General features: G+C 40.7%; 1 protein-coding gene and 1 long non-coding RNA gene across 4 annotated transcripts in view; one reads left to right on the forward strand and one right to left on the reverse strand.

Moving 5' to 3' along the window:
• pax5 (paired box 5) overlaps positions 1 to 22,196 on the reverse strand; it is a 37,133-nt gene that overhangs the window by 11,510 nt on the left and 3,427 nt on the right. The window contains exons 2-7 of one of the 2 annotated variants that reach the window (XM_077605686.1): positions 18,737 to 18,902; positions 15,646 to 15,843; positions 14,904 to 14,968; positions 12,058 to 12,183; positions 5,853 to 5,953; positions 563 to 695 (exon numbers count right to left, since the gene is read on the reverse strand). In XM_077605686.1, coding sequence (XP_077461812.1) covers positions 563 to 695; positions 5,853 to 5,953; positions 12,058 to 12,183; positions 14,904 to 14,968; positions 15,646 to 15,843; positions 18,737 to 18,902 — 789 coding nt within the window. Of the gene's footprint in view, positions 1 to 562; positions 696 to 5,768; positions 5,954 to 12,057; positions 12,184 to 14,903; positions 14,969 to 15,645; positions 15,844 to 18,736; positions 18,903 to 22,196 lie in introns of both variants that reach the window. The other variant, XM_077605685.1, reaches the window with a different exon arrangement.
• The window catches only part of LOC144077739 (uncharacterized), an 11,354-nt gene continuing 1,246 nt past the window's right edge, over positions 12,089 to 22,196 (forward strand). Inside the window, exons 1-4 of one of the 2 annotated variants that reach the window (XR_013301081.1) lie at positions 12,089 to 12,210; positions 17,065 to 17,199; positions 20,088 to 20,230; positions 21,793 to 22,196. The exon at positions 21,793 to 22,196 is cut by the window's right edge and continues 1,246 nt beyond it. This is a non-coding gene — a long non-coding RNA (uncharacterized LOC144077739). The remainder of the gene's footprint in view (positions 12,211 to 17,064; positions 17,200 to 20,087; positions 20,231 to 21,792) is intronic. The other variant, XR_013301082.1, reaches the window with a different exon arrangement.

Raw genomic sequence — 22,196 nt, forward strand, 5'->3', positions numbered from 1 at the left:
CATTAAAATCAAGTCAGTGCCACATTTACATTAAATCTGTTGTGTTACCTTCCCAATAGCAACAATCTGCATGGTCCCATGCTCACTGGAAGCCAATGAATAATTCCAAGCAAAAGTTTAGACCTGCATGTATCCAATTTTGCGCCTGCAACATTACATTCATGCAAATTTCTTGGTAATGGTCCACAGGAATGTGCTGGATTATTTTAAGGTTTCATGGGAATATTTGATGATTTAATATGAAAATGGCGTACACTGCCATGCAGGGGTCCCCACATATACATACAAAATGATGACTACAACAGATAAGAAGTCAACATTAATTCAACATTAATCTGAAAATATCAAAATGAGGCTGCTTGTTACAATTTTTTATCCGCAATCGGCAGCAATTTTATTTCCTCATTCTAAAATTGAGGAATCCTAGTAAAGGTTATATTTTCTCATGTAGATGCAATGTTCATTGTTACATAGTGCTGTTAAATGTAGTAGGTTAACGTAATGCATATGACGTGAATCGTTACACCCCGAGTAAATAGAAATGTCCTGAAATCCCCCTTACCTGGAACTAGTGAATAGGACTGTGGGCCGGCCACGCTAGCTCCTAATTCTGCCCCGGTGCTTGGATTGGCCAGGTTGTTCTTCATCTCGTCCAGTCCACTGGCTAGCGACGCCATCGAGGAATAATCCGATGTCTGTGTGGGAAAAGGAAGTGGAGGAGACAGCGTCAAAACTCATGACTCTATTGGCAAACTATGTACTGTACAACACTGCTTTCTTCAAGACGAGTCAAGTTTATATTGATGTGTACAAAGACAACAATTTACTCTACAACTTAGTCCAACAGTTTCTAAAAAGGGGACCAACATTTCTATTGCTCTCTCACACACTACATAGAAGTACACACTAGAGCTAACACACAGCTTCTTCTCTTCCAGAGACAACAACAGCAAGAACAGTAATCATTCCAGGCGCTACTATATCTTCACACCAATGGCCTACACAGAAGGTAAAGCCAAAGAAAAAAAATGACCAACTGCTTTCTCTGAAATATTTCAACACTGCAAAAGTATCACCAATAATGTGTACGTAGTTTATTGTAAAAATAATAATATCCTTAATAAGATTAACTCCCTTTAAAAAGTATAATTTCAGGAGGTATAAAGGTTTATTTTCTGACAAATTTGACCTGTTCCTTTGGCATATTTTATACTTGTTATGGAGCAGAAAGTAACGTCTTTTAAAGATTTTTTAATCATTTTTTTAATTGCAGTTTTTACTGTAAAATCCTTAAAACCTGTGTCAAATCCTTCCACCAAAATGCCTATACTGTAGTATTTTGCATTGCACTTTAGTTGCATTTGCAAATGTGTGTGATAAACGCTACAATTTTACCCTTACCTGCTAAGCTTTATAAACACTACACAAAAGGTGAACAGTGACATTTTTACAGGTCTATTGCCATGAAATCACAATTGATCTTGCCCTTTAGATCATTTCGCTTTACGTATACACTGTACACCAATCGATAGCCATAATCAACTGTTCATTAGGTCACAGCTGCCACTGACAGCTCACTCCCAGACCTGCCAAAATACAGAGACACAGATGGACCACTGTCGTGTTACCCATAAACTGACCTATGTTTGACCCCACTGAAACAATTTATCCACAGCTACTGATACGGTAATCGGTATGGACTAAGATGTCAGTGCAGGCAGTGATAAACAGCAGGAAAAAAAACTCCCATTAAAAGTCAAGATCACATATTCGCACATATTTCCAACAACAAGATGACAAATTCAGGAATCAAATCTTGTCATACTGCAACAAAATAAGGAATAAAATGGACTAATATGTAGCAAATCAGGGTGCTCCCCACCTCTTGTTTGTGGTTGTAAAAACAAAACAAATAATACACTACAGTTATTAATGTGACACCATACTGACAGCGCTATAGTCTATATTAATGTCAGTATATCTTCATGAACTGTGTGGAGAAAGTACTAACAAACATTAGAAATAACCCACTCCTGCTTTCATGTGGACATAGTATATGCATCTTGTGTGTATTTACAGTTTGTGTACACTAATGACAGCAATCAGAGTTTCCTTTGGGTGATGAGGGGAGCGTTTTGCACTGACCCTTTTAATACCTCAGAATTTGTTTGAGCATGTGAAAGTGTAAGTGTGAGTATCTTTTTGTGCTCACTGACCTCTTAAACACCCCCGTGCTCGTCAGCGCACAACACAACCACTGGACTGTGACCTGCCAAATAAGAGCTTAACCCACACATACATACACACACCTGGCCAGCCGTTCGCACTCTCTTAAGACTCTGTATGCATTTTAAGCTTCCTCTCTTAATGACTCTCACCTCACTCCCCCCATCACACCTGTATTATTTTTCTCAATCCAGCCACTACCCTCACGATCCCCCCCCCCCCCCACATTTCTTGGCTGCCGTGAGTCTTATTATAATGGTGTCTAATGAGTCCGTGTAGCCATGTAGATGGGGGGGGGGGGAGGCAGCAGTGGCAAAGAAGGGGACTGCTGCGGTAATTGGCCATGATGAAGTTTGGCCAGTGGGGTGACAGGCTCGCTAAGGAAGATGGATCATTCTCATTCGCCCCCGTAAATGTTGTCAATTCTGCCGCTCATACGGCACCATCAGCCCTCATCAAAGAGAGGGACGCAGCTGCGAGGCTACGGACAGATTTGGGGGCCAAGCAGGGGTAGGTTGTACCGGGCTGTGTCGAAAGGAATAGAAGCATGTATTTACGACGAGAGAGAGGAAGTTGGTCTTCCATCAGTGGGCTAAAGTTTCTGACTACTGATGCTTTCAGCACCTTGGAGAGGTACTTTTGAGCCACCAGAAATGATACTCATTCAAATCTTGTGTCTCTTTGAGATTCATGCAATTTTCAGACCAAAAAAATGCAAAAACTTGTGTGGCGTTTAAACCAGGACTCACATCAATAAGTAATGAGCCCTAAGCAAACCTTTGCAACACAAATGTGTGCGCGCACTTTGGCATGTTTCAGTAGGGTATTTGCATAATGGTGTTTCCCCATTTCCCATTCTCCATATCCCCCCCGCACTCCCCATTTCCCCATTTCTGTGTTTGTCGCTTCCTCTCTCCACATCCTTGTGTTCTCCTTATGGAAATTGACTTGACTGTAAAGAAATACAATTTTCCCAGATTGTCAAGAAAAAAATGATTGCAACAGAGATGCATTGAAATATGCATATTAAAGGAAAGCTGCAGAGTGATTAGTAGCACCAAATTTTTAATTTTATGTACTAGACACTCCAGTAGGTCCAGCGCACTTTTCAAATTAGATGTACTACAATACAGGAATGAAAGAAATATTTTTCAAAATCAAAAGGATAAACAAAATTACATTTTGAAACTTTATATAGTATTTGTGTTTTGAAAAACAACTCTGCATTTAATTAATAGAATCTCAGTGATCCATTTTTAATACTTCACCTTAAAATCATGATAGAAAAAAGACCATTTTGGAAACATGGCAGGCATTCTGGAATAGGTGGGAGGGAGGAACCGTCACCACAGCTGATTTATCACCTGACTAATGGGAAGTGATTGAAGCGAAATTTAAATGAACTCTGTTTGACAGGCGCACATGCAGGCACACCCTCCACCGAGCGTCCGCAAATTAATTGTGTGGGTTAATAAACCACAGTGAGAGGGAGGAAAAAGAGCCAGAAAGATTAAGAAAAGCATGGACAAGTGGGTTTTGATGAATGATAAAAGATTATCTTAATGCATGAGGTCTGTGAGTTAGCAGTTTTTTTTTTTGAATATGGCTTACTCACTGTATGACAGAAAATGCCTTTAATTGTTTAATGGACGACTAACCACATGATCCAAATTTTCTGTTTAAATGATCATGTCTTTATCAGTTGCTGTTTACCTCAATCTTTAAAACAGTTATTCATTGTCACTTTAAGCATAAACTTTTTGTGACTTGAGTTCCTTGTAAACAGTGTTGATGACTTTCTTTTGGACATAGTATTTCAATTTAACAGTCTTCCCTTTGATTGTGGCTACTAATCCAGATCAGTCAGATATTTTTGAGGAGATGTACCTTTATTGCTTTCTAAACATGTTGATTGTCCTGCCATTATGCAGCTTCAAATCAATCCATATGAAAAATAAAAGAATTTACAAATACCCAGCTGAGGGCAAGTCCACGCACAACATCAACAGGACGAAAATCTCCTTGGCATCTTGTAGCACCGTCTGTCACAATACCGACTGACCCGCCTTGACCGCAAGCCCATCACACAGCTCACAAACCAACAGACGCACAAAAAGAGCTGCTCCCACATAGCAAAGGAGGCTGAGCTGCGGCTGTCGATGTTAAGCATATGACTGTCAATCATTCCCTCTGGGAAATTCAGGCTGGGGAAAATCAGTGGGGTGGGGGTTTAGTCGACTAGACCAGATGATAGAAAGAAGCGGAGGTAGAGGGACAGATCGGAATGTAGCCTTCAATGTGTGTGCGGGCTTTTCTTTTGTAATCACAATGCAGCCCGTAAAGCCAGCGTGACCCCAAAGTGACCCAGAGTTTAACATCCCTCTCTGCGTCCAGACCCCAGCGGCTTGACTTGGCACAGAGAGGACATTGACCTATGAATCATGGGTGTTAGGCTTCTTACTCAAAGTCTATAGAGCTACTTCAGCCAATCCCTGTCGACCTCTCGCCCTGTGCCACTTCACTCTCCGTGTTGGTGAGACCAAAATGAAAAGGCTAAAAAGGCCAACTCTGCCCTCAAGGTCTAAGGCTGTAGCCTATCTGTGTTACTACATACAACAACTCCACCAGAGTGTTTGTTCTCTTGCCCTTGACACTGATCAAGTTAATACAAGTAAAAGAGGCATCTATTTAAAGGTGGGGCAGGAATAATTGCCATTTTGAGACTTGGGCCAATGTATTTCCTAATATTCACACAAAGATTGCGCATTGGAAGCATCTGATGGAATACAAATGCTAGGTTCTTGTTGTTTTGTTATTACAGCTGTCCATTCCACTCACGTTTACATTATTGCAGGGCTGGCAAAGGGCGTGAGGTCAATTTAAATGCAACAATAGTACACAGACGGACCATGACGCAGAGTCTTTTTGTCTGTTTTCAATGCTGAATATTTCTGAGATGCATCAGTATAAAGGAAGGAAGTGTTATTATTATCTAAACGCAGCAGTAAAACCAATTAAACCTAGGACCCTCTCGTCAGCAGCTTCACTGGGATTACCTTTACCTCTCACTCATTAACTTTAAAGATCCTGTAAACTGATCAAATATGTCTTGTGAATTGACACGGCGGAAAAGAGTATTATTAACAATACTACTTAATTTAAAATTTTAAAAAAAGAAAGAGTCATGAAAAAAAGAGCCTGCTTTCTGATTACAGGACTTTGTGGGCCCAGGTTTTGGCTGACGTCAGCAGATACTCTGTTTATTCCCGACCACGAAACCCTTGCCATCTAAGGACTTTTTAAAAAATCGCCAATATATATACATGTTAAAAAGGCACAGTAAGATCTGTCATGCAGTCTTTACGATCAATACCGTGCAAGTATTTTGTCTGTCCCTCAGAGTAAGGATTATATCCAATTTTGTGTTTAGAAAAATTATACAAACAGCTGTATGGTCTGGATCAATTTCTGTTGGTTATGGGTTATTATAAAGTTAAGATTTGTAATTGTCCCCCAAACTCTGCACTGTGCCACGCCCTTACCTTGCCAGGGTCTGGGCTCGCATAGAGGTCAGAGCTGGATTGGATTGGACAGGATGGCTGTCTGTCAAACAGGCGGTCCAATACCTCGATCTGCTGCGGCGAAAACAGCTCTCCTCTCATCTGCTTCCTGAGGAAGTCCCGCCCATTGTGGCTATGCCCATTGGCCAGCGGCGACTCCTGTAGACCTAAAAGAGATTAAAGAGATGTTGGTGAGAAGCATTGCAGAAAGGCTATTTACAAAGGGGAAGTCAAGTGCATAATGAGCAGTTTATGTGGTTGTAGTGTGGATATCAGAGTGGTAAATTTGATGGAGCCAGGTAGAAAGTGATGAGTGATGAAGTAAACCGCTTCAGGAGACTTTAATGAAGGACAGTGGCCTGAATTCAAACCATGGATTGTGGGGACTGCGAAAAGAAAATGCTATACAAATGCAACTCATTACCAGGCACACACTGTCCCTCTATTTTTGATCTCTCAAGAGCTCAGTCTCTTCGTCCCCATCATTCTGCTTGCATCACCCGTACTCACCCCAACGCCGAAATATATATTGCAGTGGTATCAGTATTAGACAGTGAGCTCTCGTATCCTGCAGTTATTGCAAGGCTGAAGGACCGAACGAGACAATTATAAGAACTCAGAGAAGTCGCAGACTGCAAATGATTAGAAAAGGGAGAACCAGAGAAATAGATAAAGAGAAAAAGGGGAAAGGTGGGGATGAGGGTGAAAATCCCCCCGCGATAGAGCCAATTCATCGCTCCAAACTGCTCCTGAGAGCCTATTTTAGTCCTAGGGTCACAGTGTGTGAGTGAGTGAGTGTGTTTGTTCAGTAGGGATATGACAGACAGAAAGCGAGGGGGGCTTAGGGGGCCTCAAATATTTCTTTCTCCCATTTAGACTGAAAATACAGATGCATTTGAGCCATCTGATCTAGAAGAATAACAATTTAGCCCCACGTTTAAAAAAAAATAGTAATAAAAGGAGAAGTTGGTGAAATATGATTGGAATGTTTTTCTAGCCATCATTTCGCTCACAACGGTAAATACTAAAATATGTAAATGTGGTGGCAATTGCAGCATTGATGGGTCTCACACACATAAACTTTTTTTTTACCATTCTTATTTTGAGTTTGATCCAGGTTTGACAGTTCACACTGGAGCAGTGTTGTTTTTCTTACTCCAATGATAGTGCAACACTATCTATTACAAGGCCTGTGACTACCACCACTGATAAAAATCCTGAACTCACAAAGCAGATGAAACCAATGAAAGTCTATCTGGAAGTTTGGATTGGAAGTCCACTTCACAATGAATGAAGGAATGCTTTTCCTGTTCCTGAATTGAAGTTGTTTGTTTTAGTTTGTTTTTATTGCTGCTTTGTGGTTCATTACAGTAGGTACCCCAATTATGCAAAGCTTTTCATAGAATTTTGAATAGAGTTGACAAACATCCCCACAAAAAATCAAATTTCAGACCGATTGTGAGGATGAATTGAGTAACGTGTTTAAACTTTCCACCCTTTACTGTCACTTTACATTGGGGCCAAGTACCTGCTGATTACTGTAGCATGTGTAGTACCCTCCCCTTGCTGTTTTACATTTTAAACCACAGGGGCTAATAAAAAAGATCACCTTATTTGCTCATTTCAAACACCTTTAGAAGCCTTGGCCAAAGTGTATACATATGTCTCTTAACTGGACCAACAGTCTAACTCACTCTGGCTCTGGTGCAAGGGTTTAAAAAAAAGTCCCCTTGGCTTTAGTACACAAAACCTTTTTCATCTACTCTGACAAATACACTCCTTGATCATAATCTCTCTTTCTTCAGTACTTCTTCTAAGACACACACAAGCATACTTGGCGCAGTGTGGTTGTAAGGTCCACAGGTCTCTGGTGGTGACAGACCAATCAGGGTGTAGATAAAGCCAGTATGATGCTTTAGCCTGGTAACCCACGGCCACCCATTTAATCCTGCCGGCCAGTCCCCATGATGGAATTCAATTGATCAATCATGTAGCGCTGATGGCACCATTTCAGCCAGCTTATTGCTTTCTGCTGTTTTTCCGTCACTCACACTCACTCACATACAAATATACACTCTCCAAGTCGAACCCATGCTTGCCCAGATTGTACAACCACAAAGGGAAAAAGCTCAGAGGCGGCAAAAGCGTGGAGAAACAACGCAAACTTCAAGTAAGAACGAAGCTTTGTATTTATGATGATCAATATTGCCCATTTATTTGGCTGAATGTGTGTGGGTGTGCGTGCAGAAGTGTTTGTACGTCTGTGTGGCTTGATATCCGGCTGCTTTCATTGTATCCGTGGATGGGTAAAGAAACTCATTGCCGTGACGCGTTAAATCCTATTCACCGCTGGACACACACATGCACACACGTACACACACACACAGCTAACTCTATCTCTATGAGTCCCAGAAGGGAAGTGTTTCTCTTCCCTCTTCTTCAGAGCAGAACAAAACAAACAATGAGCCATTATTGTTCTATCCTCTGCCTTATTCCTCTCTCTTCCGCCTCCTCTCCCTCTCTCCCTCCCTCCGGCATCCTTTTCATCCCACTGATGTCCGCTGCAATGGTTGACATTTTTAACAACCCATCAAATTAAAATACATGCAATAAGAGAGATCACCCGTAGGGTTGTTTAAATGAACAGACAACACCTTTATCGTGTCCATTCCCACAGAAAGATCCCCTTTTAATAAAATAATAATAAAAACTAACTGATCTATATTTTACTGACATTTAGTAGTGGAGTAAAATAGAAATAAAGGCCACCATTTCTAGCCTCACCCTGTGAAAACATTTCATCCTTCCTCGTGACGTAAGTATTACCCATTGCTCCTGTGTTGGAGTTTATCACTGTTTATATGCGTGGGTATAAGTGACATCACAAAATGATTGCGCTCATCAGCATTGTCAATTTTTTTGTGTTTGTACACTAAACATCATGCCTTGACATTGACTACTTTTTTCTCCATAAGTTTTTTGCTTTTTCGCCCTCAGTAAAAAATAGGGCCATGTTTACGTGAAAAAAACCCTGATACAGTTACATAGAAAATTTTAAAATGTAAATATTTTTATTTCCTTGTAGAGTTACTACTACCTTTTTTTACATGGATGCTCTTAAAAAATATTTTTCACCCGATTCTGAAAAAATGATTGGCCGGTTTTCCAATCCCATGATCACATCTGGGGCTTTTTTTCTCCCTTATGTGGTCTTAGAAATGCGTGATTTGGATACTTAAGTACTTTGAGGCAACGGTCTTTCAAATGAAAGTTATTTAAACGAGGTCTTCTCTGTTACTAATCTTCGAACAAATTAAGTGAAACTGAGAATCTTCATAAGAAGAACTTGTCGCATTCTCATGGCATACTGTGTGATACGTGACACGGTGGTTGGGAATCATTGACATGCACTTAACAAAGGCTGTAAATGTGACCTCCCAGTGCCAGCTTTGGCATGTGAGTGTGTGCATGCCCTTTCCAAACTCCAGTGATCAAAGTGTTTTTTGGGCCGGGAAGAGGGTGGGAGAACTCAGGGTGAAGGTCAGAGATTCCCTCCATCTTCCCCTCTTGACTGCACCACATCATGCTCTTTCCCAGCATCTTTTATCCGGTAAGCTGTTGCATGTCACAGTGGATGCACGGGGGGGTCAAAGGTCAACATGGCATGCTGTTTCAATAATTCAAGTAAAATGATTAGGTTTAAAATGTTGCTGGAAGTTTCTCATTGATTGTGGAGTTAATTCTTTTCCCTAGCCGTCCAACGAAAGATAACACACATACTCGTGCAAATACACACTTTGTTAGATGATACGTCAAGAGACAATGGTCCCCTTTTGGCCCCACAAGTCAAGTTCTTCCATTCAATCCCATTCATCTACATTCTGCCACCTTCACCATAAGCCCCCTCCCTTAACCCCCTACTTCCCCTTGCTTTGGCTGGGGGGCACAGGTCATCACAGGACTTTACCCCCACACTCTATGAACAATAAAATATATTTTAAAAAGTAAGGTGGATTCATCAATAGAACTAAAGCTTGCTTTAGCTTTTGGAATATTTTCATAAATTCATGCTGATTACTTATTGTACATATAACTAATATTAGCCTATGCAGTGATGAGTTGGGAATTTACAAAAAAATGCACTTGGTACACAAATAATTCATTTCATCACACTGTCAGATTTGGAAAACGATCGTTATTGTTGAGTCTACCACACAGCCTCCATTCATGTCCATTCAAGTGTCTCCGCGGACTAACATATGGGCTCAAGACTAAATAATTGTGTCCTGTTTGCGTTTGTCTATGTCTGTCCATGTCGCCTCATGCTGTTCCTCCTGTCGCCCCTCGCTGTGCGTGTGTGTCATTATCCGGCGGGGGTTGCTCTAATGGAAGCTGTGATTAGCAATGCTGTTAATTAGCCCACAGAGTCAACCAGGCAGACCTTTGCGGAAGCAAACCCGGTGGCAAATGCACGAACAATACGATGCGAGTACATTTGTTACGATTCCAGGATGCTTCAGTGAAACATGCCATTGGAATTTTAAAGTTCAGACAAACAATCAGCGTGTTTCACATAAAGAAGCATGTGAAACAATAACGTACCTAATTAGATTACAGCACTCATACTTGAGTCTTTGCCCCTGTCGCGAGGACAAGCATAATAGTTCATACAACATGACATTTATTATTCCTATCAACGAAATACTGTCTCTAACTAAAAGGTCCCAATTATGGGTCATTTTTACTGCAGATATTGGGACTTGTCAGCAAGACAATTGCATGGTTATTCACTGGTATGATAATGAGGATGGCTCTGTTCCCTGTAGGTGATGTGTTTCATGGAATGCACAATGGTGCAATTCAGGTGCTATTTTAACATGCTCTATTCTGATGATGAATTAAATTTAAAACATTACCAGGCTAAATTGTTAAATTTGCAAGTGGAAATGAGACCTAGATTTTACAACATGGCATCAAATGCTACTTTTTAGGTCGATTAACCACTAATCATGCATTTTTTTTGGTATTTCGTCTTTAAATCAGACAATTTGTGGGGATTTTCGACTTGGCCGTTGGCTCAGATCATCGAACTTTGACTTCTTATCGTGAAGGGAAATAAACAATCAACAAGTCTTCATACATTTATTTATTTTTAAATAATTTTTTATTTTTTTAAATTTTACTTATGTTGGTCCAGCAAAATTCCAGATATTGGGACAAATGGTTGAAAAAGGGATGTGGAAAAATGGCAATGGTGTCATTAATTTTTAGGTTTTGACTTGACTTTCATCACATCTAGTCTACTACAAAAATCCCATTTAAGATATTAGTGTGCACAATTTTAATCTATTGACTACATGGTTTCATCAGGTTGTCTTGGGGATTTTCTTGGTTTCCGCTTGAAATTTTCACACTTAGATGTTATCTAAAGTACACCTACACAATCCAACAAAGATCCTTAAAAACGTTTTTAAATTTAGTTTTTTTTTAAAATTTGATTCCATTAAAAGGAATAAATAAAACAAAAACTTTTAAGGTTGATTTTTTTGCACTACATAAAAGCATTAATAAATTCAGTATGCAATACTCTTAAATTAATACATACTTAGCTGTCTGTCTAAACTAGCATTGCTTTTTTAGAGACCGATTGTTTTGATTGAGTAGTATTGGACTTAATTAAATTTCGCAGGTGTAACTAATGTGTTTTCAGTTCGTGTAGTGTGTGTGGCTGTGTGTGTTGGGGAGGGAGCCGAGGCAACCCTCGAACCCCCCCGTTCAGACATCTGGTCCTGTCTCATTTACAGGAGGAGTCTGTCTGCATGATGGCTTTTTAATGCCATGACAGAACCTCGCATACATTCACAAACACGCTCGTGACCATATACAGTAACGTGTACAGTATGTGAGCACCCTTTCACATCCTTCCACTACCATTGGCATGCAATGAAAACGATTGGGATCAATAGTGTATGAATAATTTCCTCTGTTGATGGCTCTCAAAAAGTGTTTGTGAATGAAGACGTGAGCTTGTTTTGTTCAGGCGTTGCACGTATACACGAGCCTGTCATTGATCAGCACGTGCAGTTATTCCCAACTGGGAGAACCACACCGGAAGGGAAGTGGGGGGTCGGGCAGTCCTAAGGCTCTCGCTAATGTGATTATGTTTGTGGTGAAAAATGTGAAAATACATGTGTGAGTAGAATATGTAAGCAAACAGGGATGATAACCTATACGTAAACAGACATACAAAGGCATTCCCTTTTAAACGCACCTTCTTCCCGCTTCCTTTTTCCAACATCGGCAGCTGAGCTGATACCCAGAATGCCACTGATGGAGTATGAAGAGCCGGCAGAATCGCTGGTCACCGCAGAAACCTGTGTAGCAGCCACTGATGTTGCTGTAGACAAACAAAGTTCCAATTGTGGTGAGTTCAGGTTAAGTTGACCATTCAATATACAGAAATTCACATGTTATTCAGCATGTGGCTCAGCCTCATTGTCCTTTTAGCGCCTTACTCCCCTCTTTTTATAAACTACACACAGCTCTAGGTCTTTATTTATCACAGAAGACAGAATAATGAAAAACACTCATTTTAACCTTGTAAGTACCAAAAAAATATAGATTTTAAATAGTGAACGAGAAGAGGGCAAACTCATCCCAGAAAAGCTGAGGGTGTCTTAAATTTAGTTACTTCTAAAATATCCAGACTGAAATGATGTAAACGTGTTCAATCGTCTTCTTCTTTTTTTTTTTTGCAAAAGCACATTGAGCACTAAATTTTCAACCAAATATCTTGAATTCACTTGACACCATGCTACACATAGGTTCTCCTGCAAAAAAAACAACAACAAAAACAAACCTAATCGTATGCATACATGACTGCAAGCACATCTCCTGAGTACATCATTAAACGAGCAGTATTTACATAGGGGATCAAGAATTAGCAGTCTTGGCAGTATAGCATGCACAAACATACTTTAAATATGTTTCAACTACAATTCGGTTACAACACGTTATTTTCTAGGATTAAAGCAAATGTGTGCAAAATAATCACACAGCCCTCAAAATCAAACACAATCCAGAGGCAGAGGATTTAGACAATTTTCTTTTACCTCTAATGTAATATAGTGGTTGGTCCCTTATTAGTCTTAAATTTTTCCGAGTTCCTTTGTTACATTTTTTGACCATTTTAATCCTATGCCTCTGATTCTAAACTCATTTTTGCCAATTTAACACAGAGACTAAACAGAAGCGAGAAAAAAGCTTTGGGGTTTGTCAGTGGTTGTCTTTCTCTCTAATCTCACCACCTCTGGGGCGACAAGTTCCTCGCCAGGCGGCACAGCAACACACTTGTCATTCCCTTAGACGCACACACACATTATAGAGTCGCTCATACCTGGTCTCCTTATCTGTGCCCTTATAAGCAAGCACAGGGCTGAGTGACAGTATGGTATCCCATGAGGCAAAGTAAGGTGAGGAGACAGACATCCTAATCCCCCATCCCAACAGACCCTCTGCTCCCACAACAACATAAGAACAAGAACTAGGTGGGGAAGTCTCAACACACACACACATTTACAAACTGAAGGATTTATCCCCCCGCCCCCCATCCACTCTGTAACAACTTCGCCAACAAGGAGGTGATAATGAATGCATATCCTGCCTTTTCCTATCAGTTGATTTAGCACTTCATTTATCTGATTTTCCTTTCTTTTTCTCCCCACCGTCTTTTTTTATCAGAACCTAATGCTTTTATTCTGCAAATCCAAATGTTCAATTTTCCGCCTGGGAGTGGGTACCATTTATCTGGATAATCTGCGAGTGTGAATGCGTGTGCGTGAGTTTGAGTGTGTAATAGAAAGAACCGGGAAGCAGTGTATAAAAATTAATTTAGATTAATAGAAGATGCGTGATCATGATGATAGACGCTGAAATGCAACCCAGAGTTTGAAAGGGAAGAAATAAAGGTGAAAGGTGTCCTGATTGATGACCTGATAGTTTTAAGTTTTCATTTATATTATTATAACTTTACATTTTTATTAATTATATCAGGCTTTAGAGCAAGGGTGTCAGACTCGGGTTGGTTCGCGGGCCGCTTTAACGTCAACTTGATTTCACGTGGGCCGGACCATTTTAGATATATTTAGATTTTTTTTTAAACGGATTAAAAGAACTGGATTAAAAGCCCTGAATATTCAATTTTTTATAGATCTAAAACAATGTTTATTTTAGCTTTTTTATATATTTTTAGCTTTTACAAAATGATTTTTGAACTAAAAACACAGAAAAAAATGATTAAAAAATTATTTATCAATTAATTATTGATTTAAAAGGCGGAAAATCAGGAAATTGAATATACATCTATAGTCTTCATTTTAATTAAATCCTAAAACAGAAAGTCAACCAACACTCATGATTTACTTTCCCGGGCCACACAAAATCATGCGGCGGGCCAGATTTGGCCCCCGGGCTGCCACTTTGACACATGTGCTTTAGAGGGAGAAATGTATGTTTATTGGCTGACATGCCTCAACAGTGCAAGATGAATTTTGGCATGCCTGAGCAAAAGTTTTAAGGCAATAGTTTGATAGTAGTTGTTTAAATTTTCCTTTTTATATATAAAAAGTGAAGAGAAAAAAACATAGACTGAAGAAAGCTATCCACTGAATGATTTTGTGACAGTCTCATCTCATTTTCTGAATCGCTTTATCCTCACTAGGGTCGTGGGGGGTGCTGGAGCCTATCCCAGCTGACTTCAGGCCAGAGGCGGGGGACACCCTGAAGTTGTGGCCAGCCAATCGCAGTGCACAAGGAGACAAACAACCATTCATGCTCACACTCATACCTAGGGGCAATTTAGAATGTCCAATCAGCCTACCATGCATGTCTTTGGAATGTGGGAGGAAACCGGAGAACCCGGAGAAAACCCACGCAGGCCCTGGGAGAACATGCAAACTCGACACAGGTGGCCCGAACCTGCATTTGTACCCAGTTCCCCCCACTGTGAGGCCGCCGAGCCATCCACATTTTCTGACAGCGTACCCTTCTATTGACATAGATAATATTAGTACTCATTTAAAATGTGCTTTGACGGGGCAAAGCAGGATTGGCACCCACCTAAATTGTGAACCGCTACTGAGCCTGTTTGGCCCGGCAGCTGCTGAACCTTGGTCCGAATGATCCTGCAGGAGGAGAGAGGAGACATTAGTGCCTGTGAAATGGTCATTTGTGAGTGTGAAAGCGAGAGCGAGGCATCGAGGACATGAGAACATGAGCGTCGTGTGAGCCACGCCGTGTGTAAGCATGCGAGTGTGTGTGGCTACACATGGATGTGTGCGCATGGAGAGGCTTGCGGCCGGCTGACATGGCAAAGGGGCCTCACACTTCCTGCTTGGCTGCTCATGCAAGCCCCTTTCGTCCTTTTTCCTGGCCTTTCTTTTCCTTCCCTCCTAATTCTTCTCCATCCTGTCCCCGTCTTTACTTCCCTCCCTCTTCTCTTTTCTCTCCTTCTTCTTTTGTGTCCAACATTCCCCCTTTTCCTGCACACCTTCCATCCCTTTTGTGTGGCTCTTTTGCCCACTGCTTCTCTCTCCCGTTTCACTGTCCCTCCCTCTTCTCTGGCTCCGCGCTCAAGGGAGAGCCTTGTCATTGTATCATCGTGTTGAACCACTGAACTGCAGCCACTTCATGCATATGGAGACTGGGGCTTCTTAACTGGGCTGGCTCCCTTGCCAGAAATACGTATATAGACGCAACACACTGCCTTACAGGATATCGCTATGCACTCTTTGTCACTTTGGCTTTATGTAAAGTTGATAATACCCACAAATACTTGACACACTTATCAGAGCGTTGGTACCTGTTGATGGAGCTGACACTGGGCACGCTGTCATTGTCGCACACTCTCTCAGCCAGGAGCCTGTCCCGGATCTCCCAGGCAAACATGGTGGGGTTTTGGCGTTTGTAATCGGCAATCTTGTCGACCACTTTGGGCGTAGCAACCTTTGGTTTGGATCCCCCGATGACACCCGGGCGAATACTGCCTGTTTCATAATATCTGTAAAGCACAGACAATGGTTGCATTGGTCTCGGTGTAGCTTTTCAAGTCTGACTGACTGACTTTAAGCATATCCCCCAGGGGTCACCACAGGATAGATGTGGCACAAGTTTTGCGCCAGATGCCCTTGCTGATAAAACTCCCACAAGACGGAAACGAACCCGGGCTTATTCGGTAATTACGATCACTTGTGTCCTGTTTGTCATTCGGGTAATTTGCAGGGGAATGGTATTGAACATGTTCCAACAATTCAGCAAATCCAAAAATCAAATGGGAATTGAATCTTTTTGTGGACATTCTCCATCAGTCTTTCTACACATTTCTCAGCATTAAGTAATCAATGATGACAAATGGGCTCTTTGAAAGTAACCTCCTGGGTTGCTGAGATAAGGTTTGCTCTTTTTAAAAATTGCGTTCTCAAACCAATATTTACACACATGCCTCAACTAATCATCACAGATGTTCATACTGTGTTTAAAAGCCCTCTTCAAAATGTTTCTGCCCATTTTAACTCAAATTAAATACTATTATCAGATCTGATAAATCTGGGTCAACCAAATGAAAACTTTAATTTCTTCACCCTGCATGTCTTTCTTAATCAAGTTTAATTTTCTTTTTAATTCAACTTATAAACTTCGAGCTCAGGTAAGAGTAATACATATATAATCATTATAGGGCTCAAAATTGCGAAGAACTTAACGGGACCTAAACTGAAACTTCATTTTTTTGCTGAAAATACATTGTATATTCCAGCATAACTATTATTATAATTTTGCATTCGTGTATTATGAATCAAATGGAACAAAACTTGCTGCTTCAGATCACAAGTAATGTCATAAGTACAGTACAGTAGGACTGTTACTACTGCACACTTAAGTAGTTATTGGTAAAAATAGAGCGAAAAAACTGTAATTTTTGGTTGTTGTTAGTAAAGCAGATTCATTTGTTGCTTTTAAACGGCCTTTGAAAGATATTCCATCGGCTGTCATTAGCCTGGAAGATGGCTAGATGAGTAAATCTGAGTCACTGATGATGTGGTGGGACAGTACGTTTGCCTTACTTGGGAACAGGCAGGATTGGTAAAGTTCCCGCTCAGTGATGTGATTGTATGAGTTTCGTCGTTTAATCATTGTAGTGAACTTTTTTTGCCCTGCCTGATTATTGAGTGTAATGTCAGGGACAGCCAATAGTCATAATAAGCATAATTTCACCCGAATTCAGGATTGCAAACAAGGAATTTTCTCCAATTTGGAATAGACGAACAACCAGGGTCATGATTTGACTTTGTTCGGAAGAGATGAGAGTTCTACAAGGACAACTTCACGCATGATGACCTGCTTTTTCATAGAGAAGCACGTGAGCAAGAGCATCTGAGAAAATCTCCATGCTGGAGAATCCCTTTTACTCTCCAGACCTGGCTCAGTGTAATTATATTTCAGTTTTTTTCCGACTAGATTGAGGTTCATCGTGTTGACCCGTTTTAAAGACATGGGCAACATCACACTGAGCATCTTGGGAAAATCCTTTCAGAAGTGCACAAAGTGTGGGAATCCGGAGTTTGCATGCAACTTTCCATGGCCAATTCAATGGGATAGTTCATTTCCCGTTATATTAAATTGTATGACCGCATGCATTTGACGTGAGTGCGTATCACACTGACAGTCAAATGCAATCTGAGGGTGACACTGACAGACTCGTTCGCCCCGAGATCCAGGAGTTTTCTCTCCGGCATAGCTATTTCATGAATTTATTTGCATGCACAAGGGGCAGGTGGGCTGCGGGTGGGAGGGCGCTTGACTGGTGGAGGACAGCAAATGCACTACCCAGCTTGCAGAAAAAGGGGGGATGCAGTGCGTGGATGCAAGCTGTCAGTCAGTCTTAAACCTGCTGCTCTTTCTCTCTCACCGCGGCTGCACGCTGGAGTAATCCCTTCCGTGATGTTTGTTTCTTTAAAGTGTATTTCCCTCTTGTGTGAATTTGTGTGTGTGTGTGTGTGTGTGTGTGTGTGTGTGTGCGGCCATTTCCACTTTTCGTAGCTGGCCTCTAAACACTGCTAAAGGGAAAGAAGCATCTATTTTCTAGTGGAAAACAATTTAAATAATTCACAGGCAAATCATGGTGAATAAACGAAGCGCGGTTATTGATATCTGCCCCGATGAGCCACGCACACAAAAACAGGGAGGCAGAGTTGGTGTTTTTGTTCTGCTGGCAGAAGAGAGACAGAGAGGAGAGGATAAAACAAGGCTCCCTCCTTCCTTGCATCCCTCGATCCCCTCCTCCCCCTCTCGCGGTAACGCTTCAGTGAGTTGAACGGCCAGGACAGGGGGGAGAGAGGGATTGAATGAGACTGAGGGAAAGAGCAAGAGAGCGAGGGAAGAGAAAAGAAGCAAGGGAGAACAATGAGCAACACATTTTTTTCATATAGCTGAGGGTCGCTGTGGCTAATCCTTCCCTGCCGTCGCTACAAATGGTCTCTCCCTTTCTTATTCTTTTTTTCAACTTCTTCTTCTTCAACATGCACCCAATTCATCTTTCTCTATCCTTGTCTCTTCTCCATTCGAACCTATTTTTTTGCTTCTGAAATATGGTGCCATTTTCATTTTGATGCTAATTCCAAAAAGTGATGAATCCCCCCGCAACCCCTTAGTACCCTTTTCTTCCTTTGCCAGACGAAACGAGTCTGGATTTACTCTTGAAATTGACTTTGCGGAAGTGAAGAGGAAAGTATTTTGACAGAAAGAGAAACAAAGGTGAATAGGAGAAATGAAAGTTAGTATAGAGAAGAATGGTCCTCATGTATCTCTGCTTTCCGACCTATTGTAAAGAAGTATACATATTGTAATTTTATTATCCTTATGGCTCGGCTCAGATGTCAAGTCCGGAGGTTTCATACCTGCCCAGTATCTTGCTGACACATCCATGGCTGACGCGTAGCTGGCGGGAGATGTCGCAGGGACGCACCCCTGTGTGGGCAAGTTCAACTATTCGCTGTCGCACAACATCTGGAAGAGGTCGGCCATTTACAAAAACACCCCCAAGCTGGTTAACGCCACCATGCCCTGGAAAAACAGTACATTGAGACATTTACTACACAGTCAAAATGACGTACGACAGAGGCGCTGATAATATATTGCTGTATCATGGAGTGATGTCATTTCACTAAATGCCCTAAAATTCTTCAATAAAAATCGCCCGGACAGACAAAGCCAAGATTTCAAGTAAATGAAAGGATTTCAATTATTGAGCCACCAAAGGTTTTACTAATGACACCAATATTCCCCTGAGGGATGAAAGTATAAAGAGACCAAATTAGGGGTCGGGGATATTAGTTAGACCTCAAGTAAAACCCTATATTTCCAATTTTGACCAAAATGGACGAATGCAAAGAACAGCCCTTCAACAAGGCTGGACGAATGATCCCAATATGTAGTAGAACCCTTCATGCTATAGCTTAGCGCTTATATATACACTATATTTGGGTTGGTAAAAAACAGACAAAGTAATTTAAGATATTTGTTTTTCCCTCGTGGTAAAAGTTTACAAGCAGTTGTTTTGTATCTAGCACAGCAGACCAAAATATTACAAATGTTCATACTATAGTCAACCTGATCATTACCTTTACCGACACCCATTCCAAGTAAGATTACTGAATTTCATTGGATTGCATAGTAACCTGTAAATGTACAGTATTATTGAATGATGTGACAAAAACAAGTCCAACCTCATAATTTACACTCAAAAGTCAAGTGTTGTCATCAGGTATGCATTGCAACAGCTAGACAATGTCAGTAACTCAAGTCATACAACATGAAATCACGCATACATAGGGGACTGTTTGCGACACTGTCATTTCAACAGTATACATTTATGTACTGTATATGTCGTACTCCGAGAAATGCAGCATTTCTGTAATCCACTGGTTTTGTATTACCATAGTGATTGTGTCTTCAGGGGAATCTCTCTCACACACACACTAATCCTAGCTGTGAGGGTAATAGATTTTAAATACATGACCCCAGCAGGGAACCCCCCTAAAATACAAAGCTCTCCCCTGAACCTGACTGCCTCTTTCTTCCTTTCTCCATCCCCGTAACATAAAGACACAAATGCAGCGATTCTCCCCCAGCTCCAAAACAAACACATCTGAACATGAGGGGTAAACACGATGAAAAAGTCTGAAGAGTCGTGCGCTCGGAAATTAAACAAAGCCATTTCACTTTCGTCTTTGCTTTATTTCTTTATAGATAGAAGGAAACTCATTATGCAGATGCCCCGCCGCCACGATTTAAAAAGCAATCACTTTTACCAAAGATAGCAACGTATGGAGTCGCATCCACCAAGGCCTGCATGCCCAGGAGTGCTCATCACTACCAAGTGTAACTAGCAGGTGAGCTTATGTTCAAATAAAGGCGCTAAAACTCCACTTGTAAATTAAAAAACAGATCATCAACATCACATGAGAGTACAACAGTATAAATGTAAACATCCTATCCCCCACAAAAATAAACTGTATGCGTGCTAATGTTTTTTAACTAACTGGAAGGGCTCGATATATAATAATTAACTCATTGGCTGCCAATGAGTTCAAGACTTGACTTTGGTTTCATTGGAATCACCATCTTGTCACTGTTAGACTCCTATCATCGATTATCTCTGAGGTAGTACCTTCATCTTATATAAAATACTTACTATAAATGTGTCAGTCGAACCAGGATGTATTTTATGCTGTTGTTCGTAATTATCACCAATACTACGACTATCTGTGGTATTCTGTCTTTACTTTTTTTTATAGTGATGGCTTCTTATCCTTGGCCTAAAAGAAAGCGTTTTTCGTATGAACAAAATAAAGCCTCCTTTTTCACTTTTTAAAAAAAGAAATAGAAAATCAACCTACTAATCACACGACTTCTTCAACAAATCACAATTTTATTATGCATATTCCTGCCTGAGCTCAAATACAGCAGTATCAACACATAAAGAAGCTGGCACCCCGCTTGTGAGCATGACAAAATTTAAAGTTGGTGATGTAACACCATTTCAGGAACTAAACAGCGAGGCTCTTCAACGACAAGTTCGAAGGAATTTATTTTGATTGTTGTACAGCCATGGTATTGCTTATTTTAAGGAGGAAGAGGTATTATAACAGCCATTAAAGGTGCCTACTAATTTCCCCGGGAACATGTAGAGTTTGTTGTCATTTGTAAACTACAGTTGCACACCAATCCCTCCAAGATATCATTTCAACTAAGAAGGGAGAAGTCTGAAAGCCTCTTTTCGTGTATGCCAAAGCTCGGAAACACCAACCAGTACTATCTCTCCTATATATTTCCTTTTGGAGGGTTCTGACATCAGAGTGCTGCCACTCAATGTTTGTTTGGGGACTGTCCCCTTTATGCAAATTGATTTTTGCCACCCCAAATGCCCAGCAACAGTCCTTGGGTGGATATCGCCCTGAATCACACAAACAATGAATGAGTTTGTCAATGTCAAGTGGCTCACGCTGGTGTGAAAAGGCCTTTACCGCAAAACAAGAGCCTGTCAACTTTGTCCCAAACACACTTCTATAAAGTCAAACGAGATAACTTTAAAGTAGTATATTAAATGTGAATTTCTTCTTTTTATTTTATTTTTATTTTCAAAAAGTGACTTTGTTGGGAGGTGAAGGAATCAAGAAAAAAGTAAGCCTTTCCCAAAACGCCAGTCCATTCACTGGTTAGGTAATTGCGACAATCATTGTCGTTTTACTGTGTTCTCTTATTGTACAACAGTTCAGACTCCTAAAATTTTACTCCAAATATTGTTGGTGGTGTACTATTATAACTTTGATGATGGTGACTGAGCCGTAAACAACTGTTTTTCACATTACACATAGTTTTGCAACCTGAACAGATTAAAACACTAAGTCCAAACTTGCCATGTTTCGTCTCAACATGATTTGTTCTTCCATAGACTCCCACGTTGCTGCAACCTGATGTGCACACAAATCTCCCGCTGCCTCTCTCTCTCCTCGCCTCTGAGATAACAGCAAATGAAATGGTTTCTTTCACCCTTCCTATCTGGGATGGACCATAAAATACCTTGCTTTCTATAGAAATGGAAAAGCATGTCTGGTGACCTACAAAACACCCCTTCAGATAAGTATTTATTCACTTATCTGTGTATTTACTGCTGGCATTAGACTATTCTTGGAGTAGAGTTATTGAAATATTCTGCCTACATTTTATTTCACTTGCTTTAAACGCTGACAGAGGAAGAAAGAAAGGACAATATGTTGGAAGTGTTATTTGAAGTTGGTTGATTTTTTTGTTTTCATTTGGAAACCAATTTTGCTATGCATAATCAGTGAGCAGATG

This window comes from Stigmatopora argus, chromosome 7 (genome assembly GCF_051989625.1).
Source record: "Stigmatopora argus isolate UIUO_Sarg chromosome 7, RoL_Sarg_1.0, whole genome shotgun sequence".
In the NCBI taxonomy this organism is placed as follows: domain Eukaryota; kingdom Metazoa; phylum Chordata; class Actinopteri; order Syngnathiformes; family Syngnathidae; genus Stigmatopora; species Stigmatopora argus.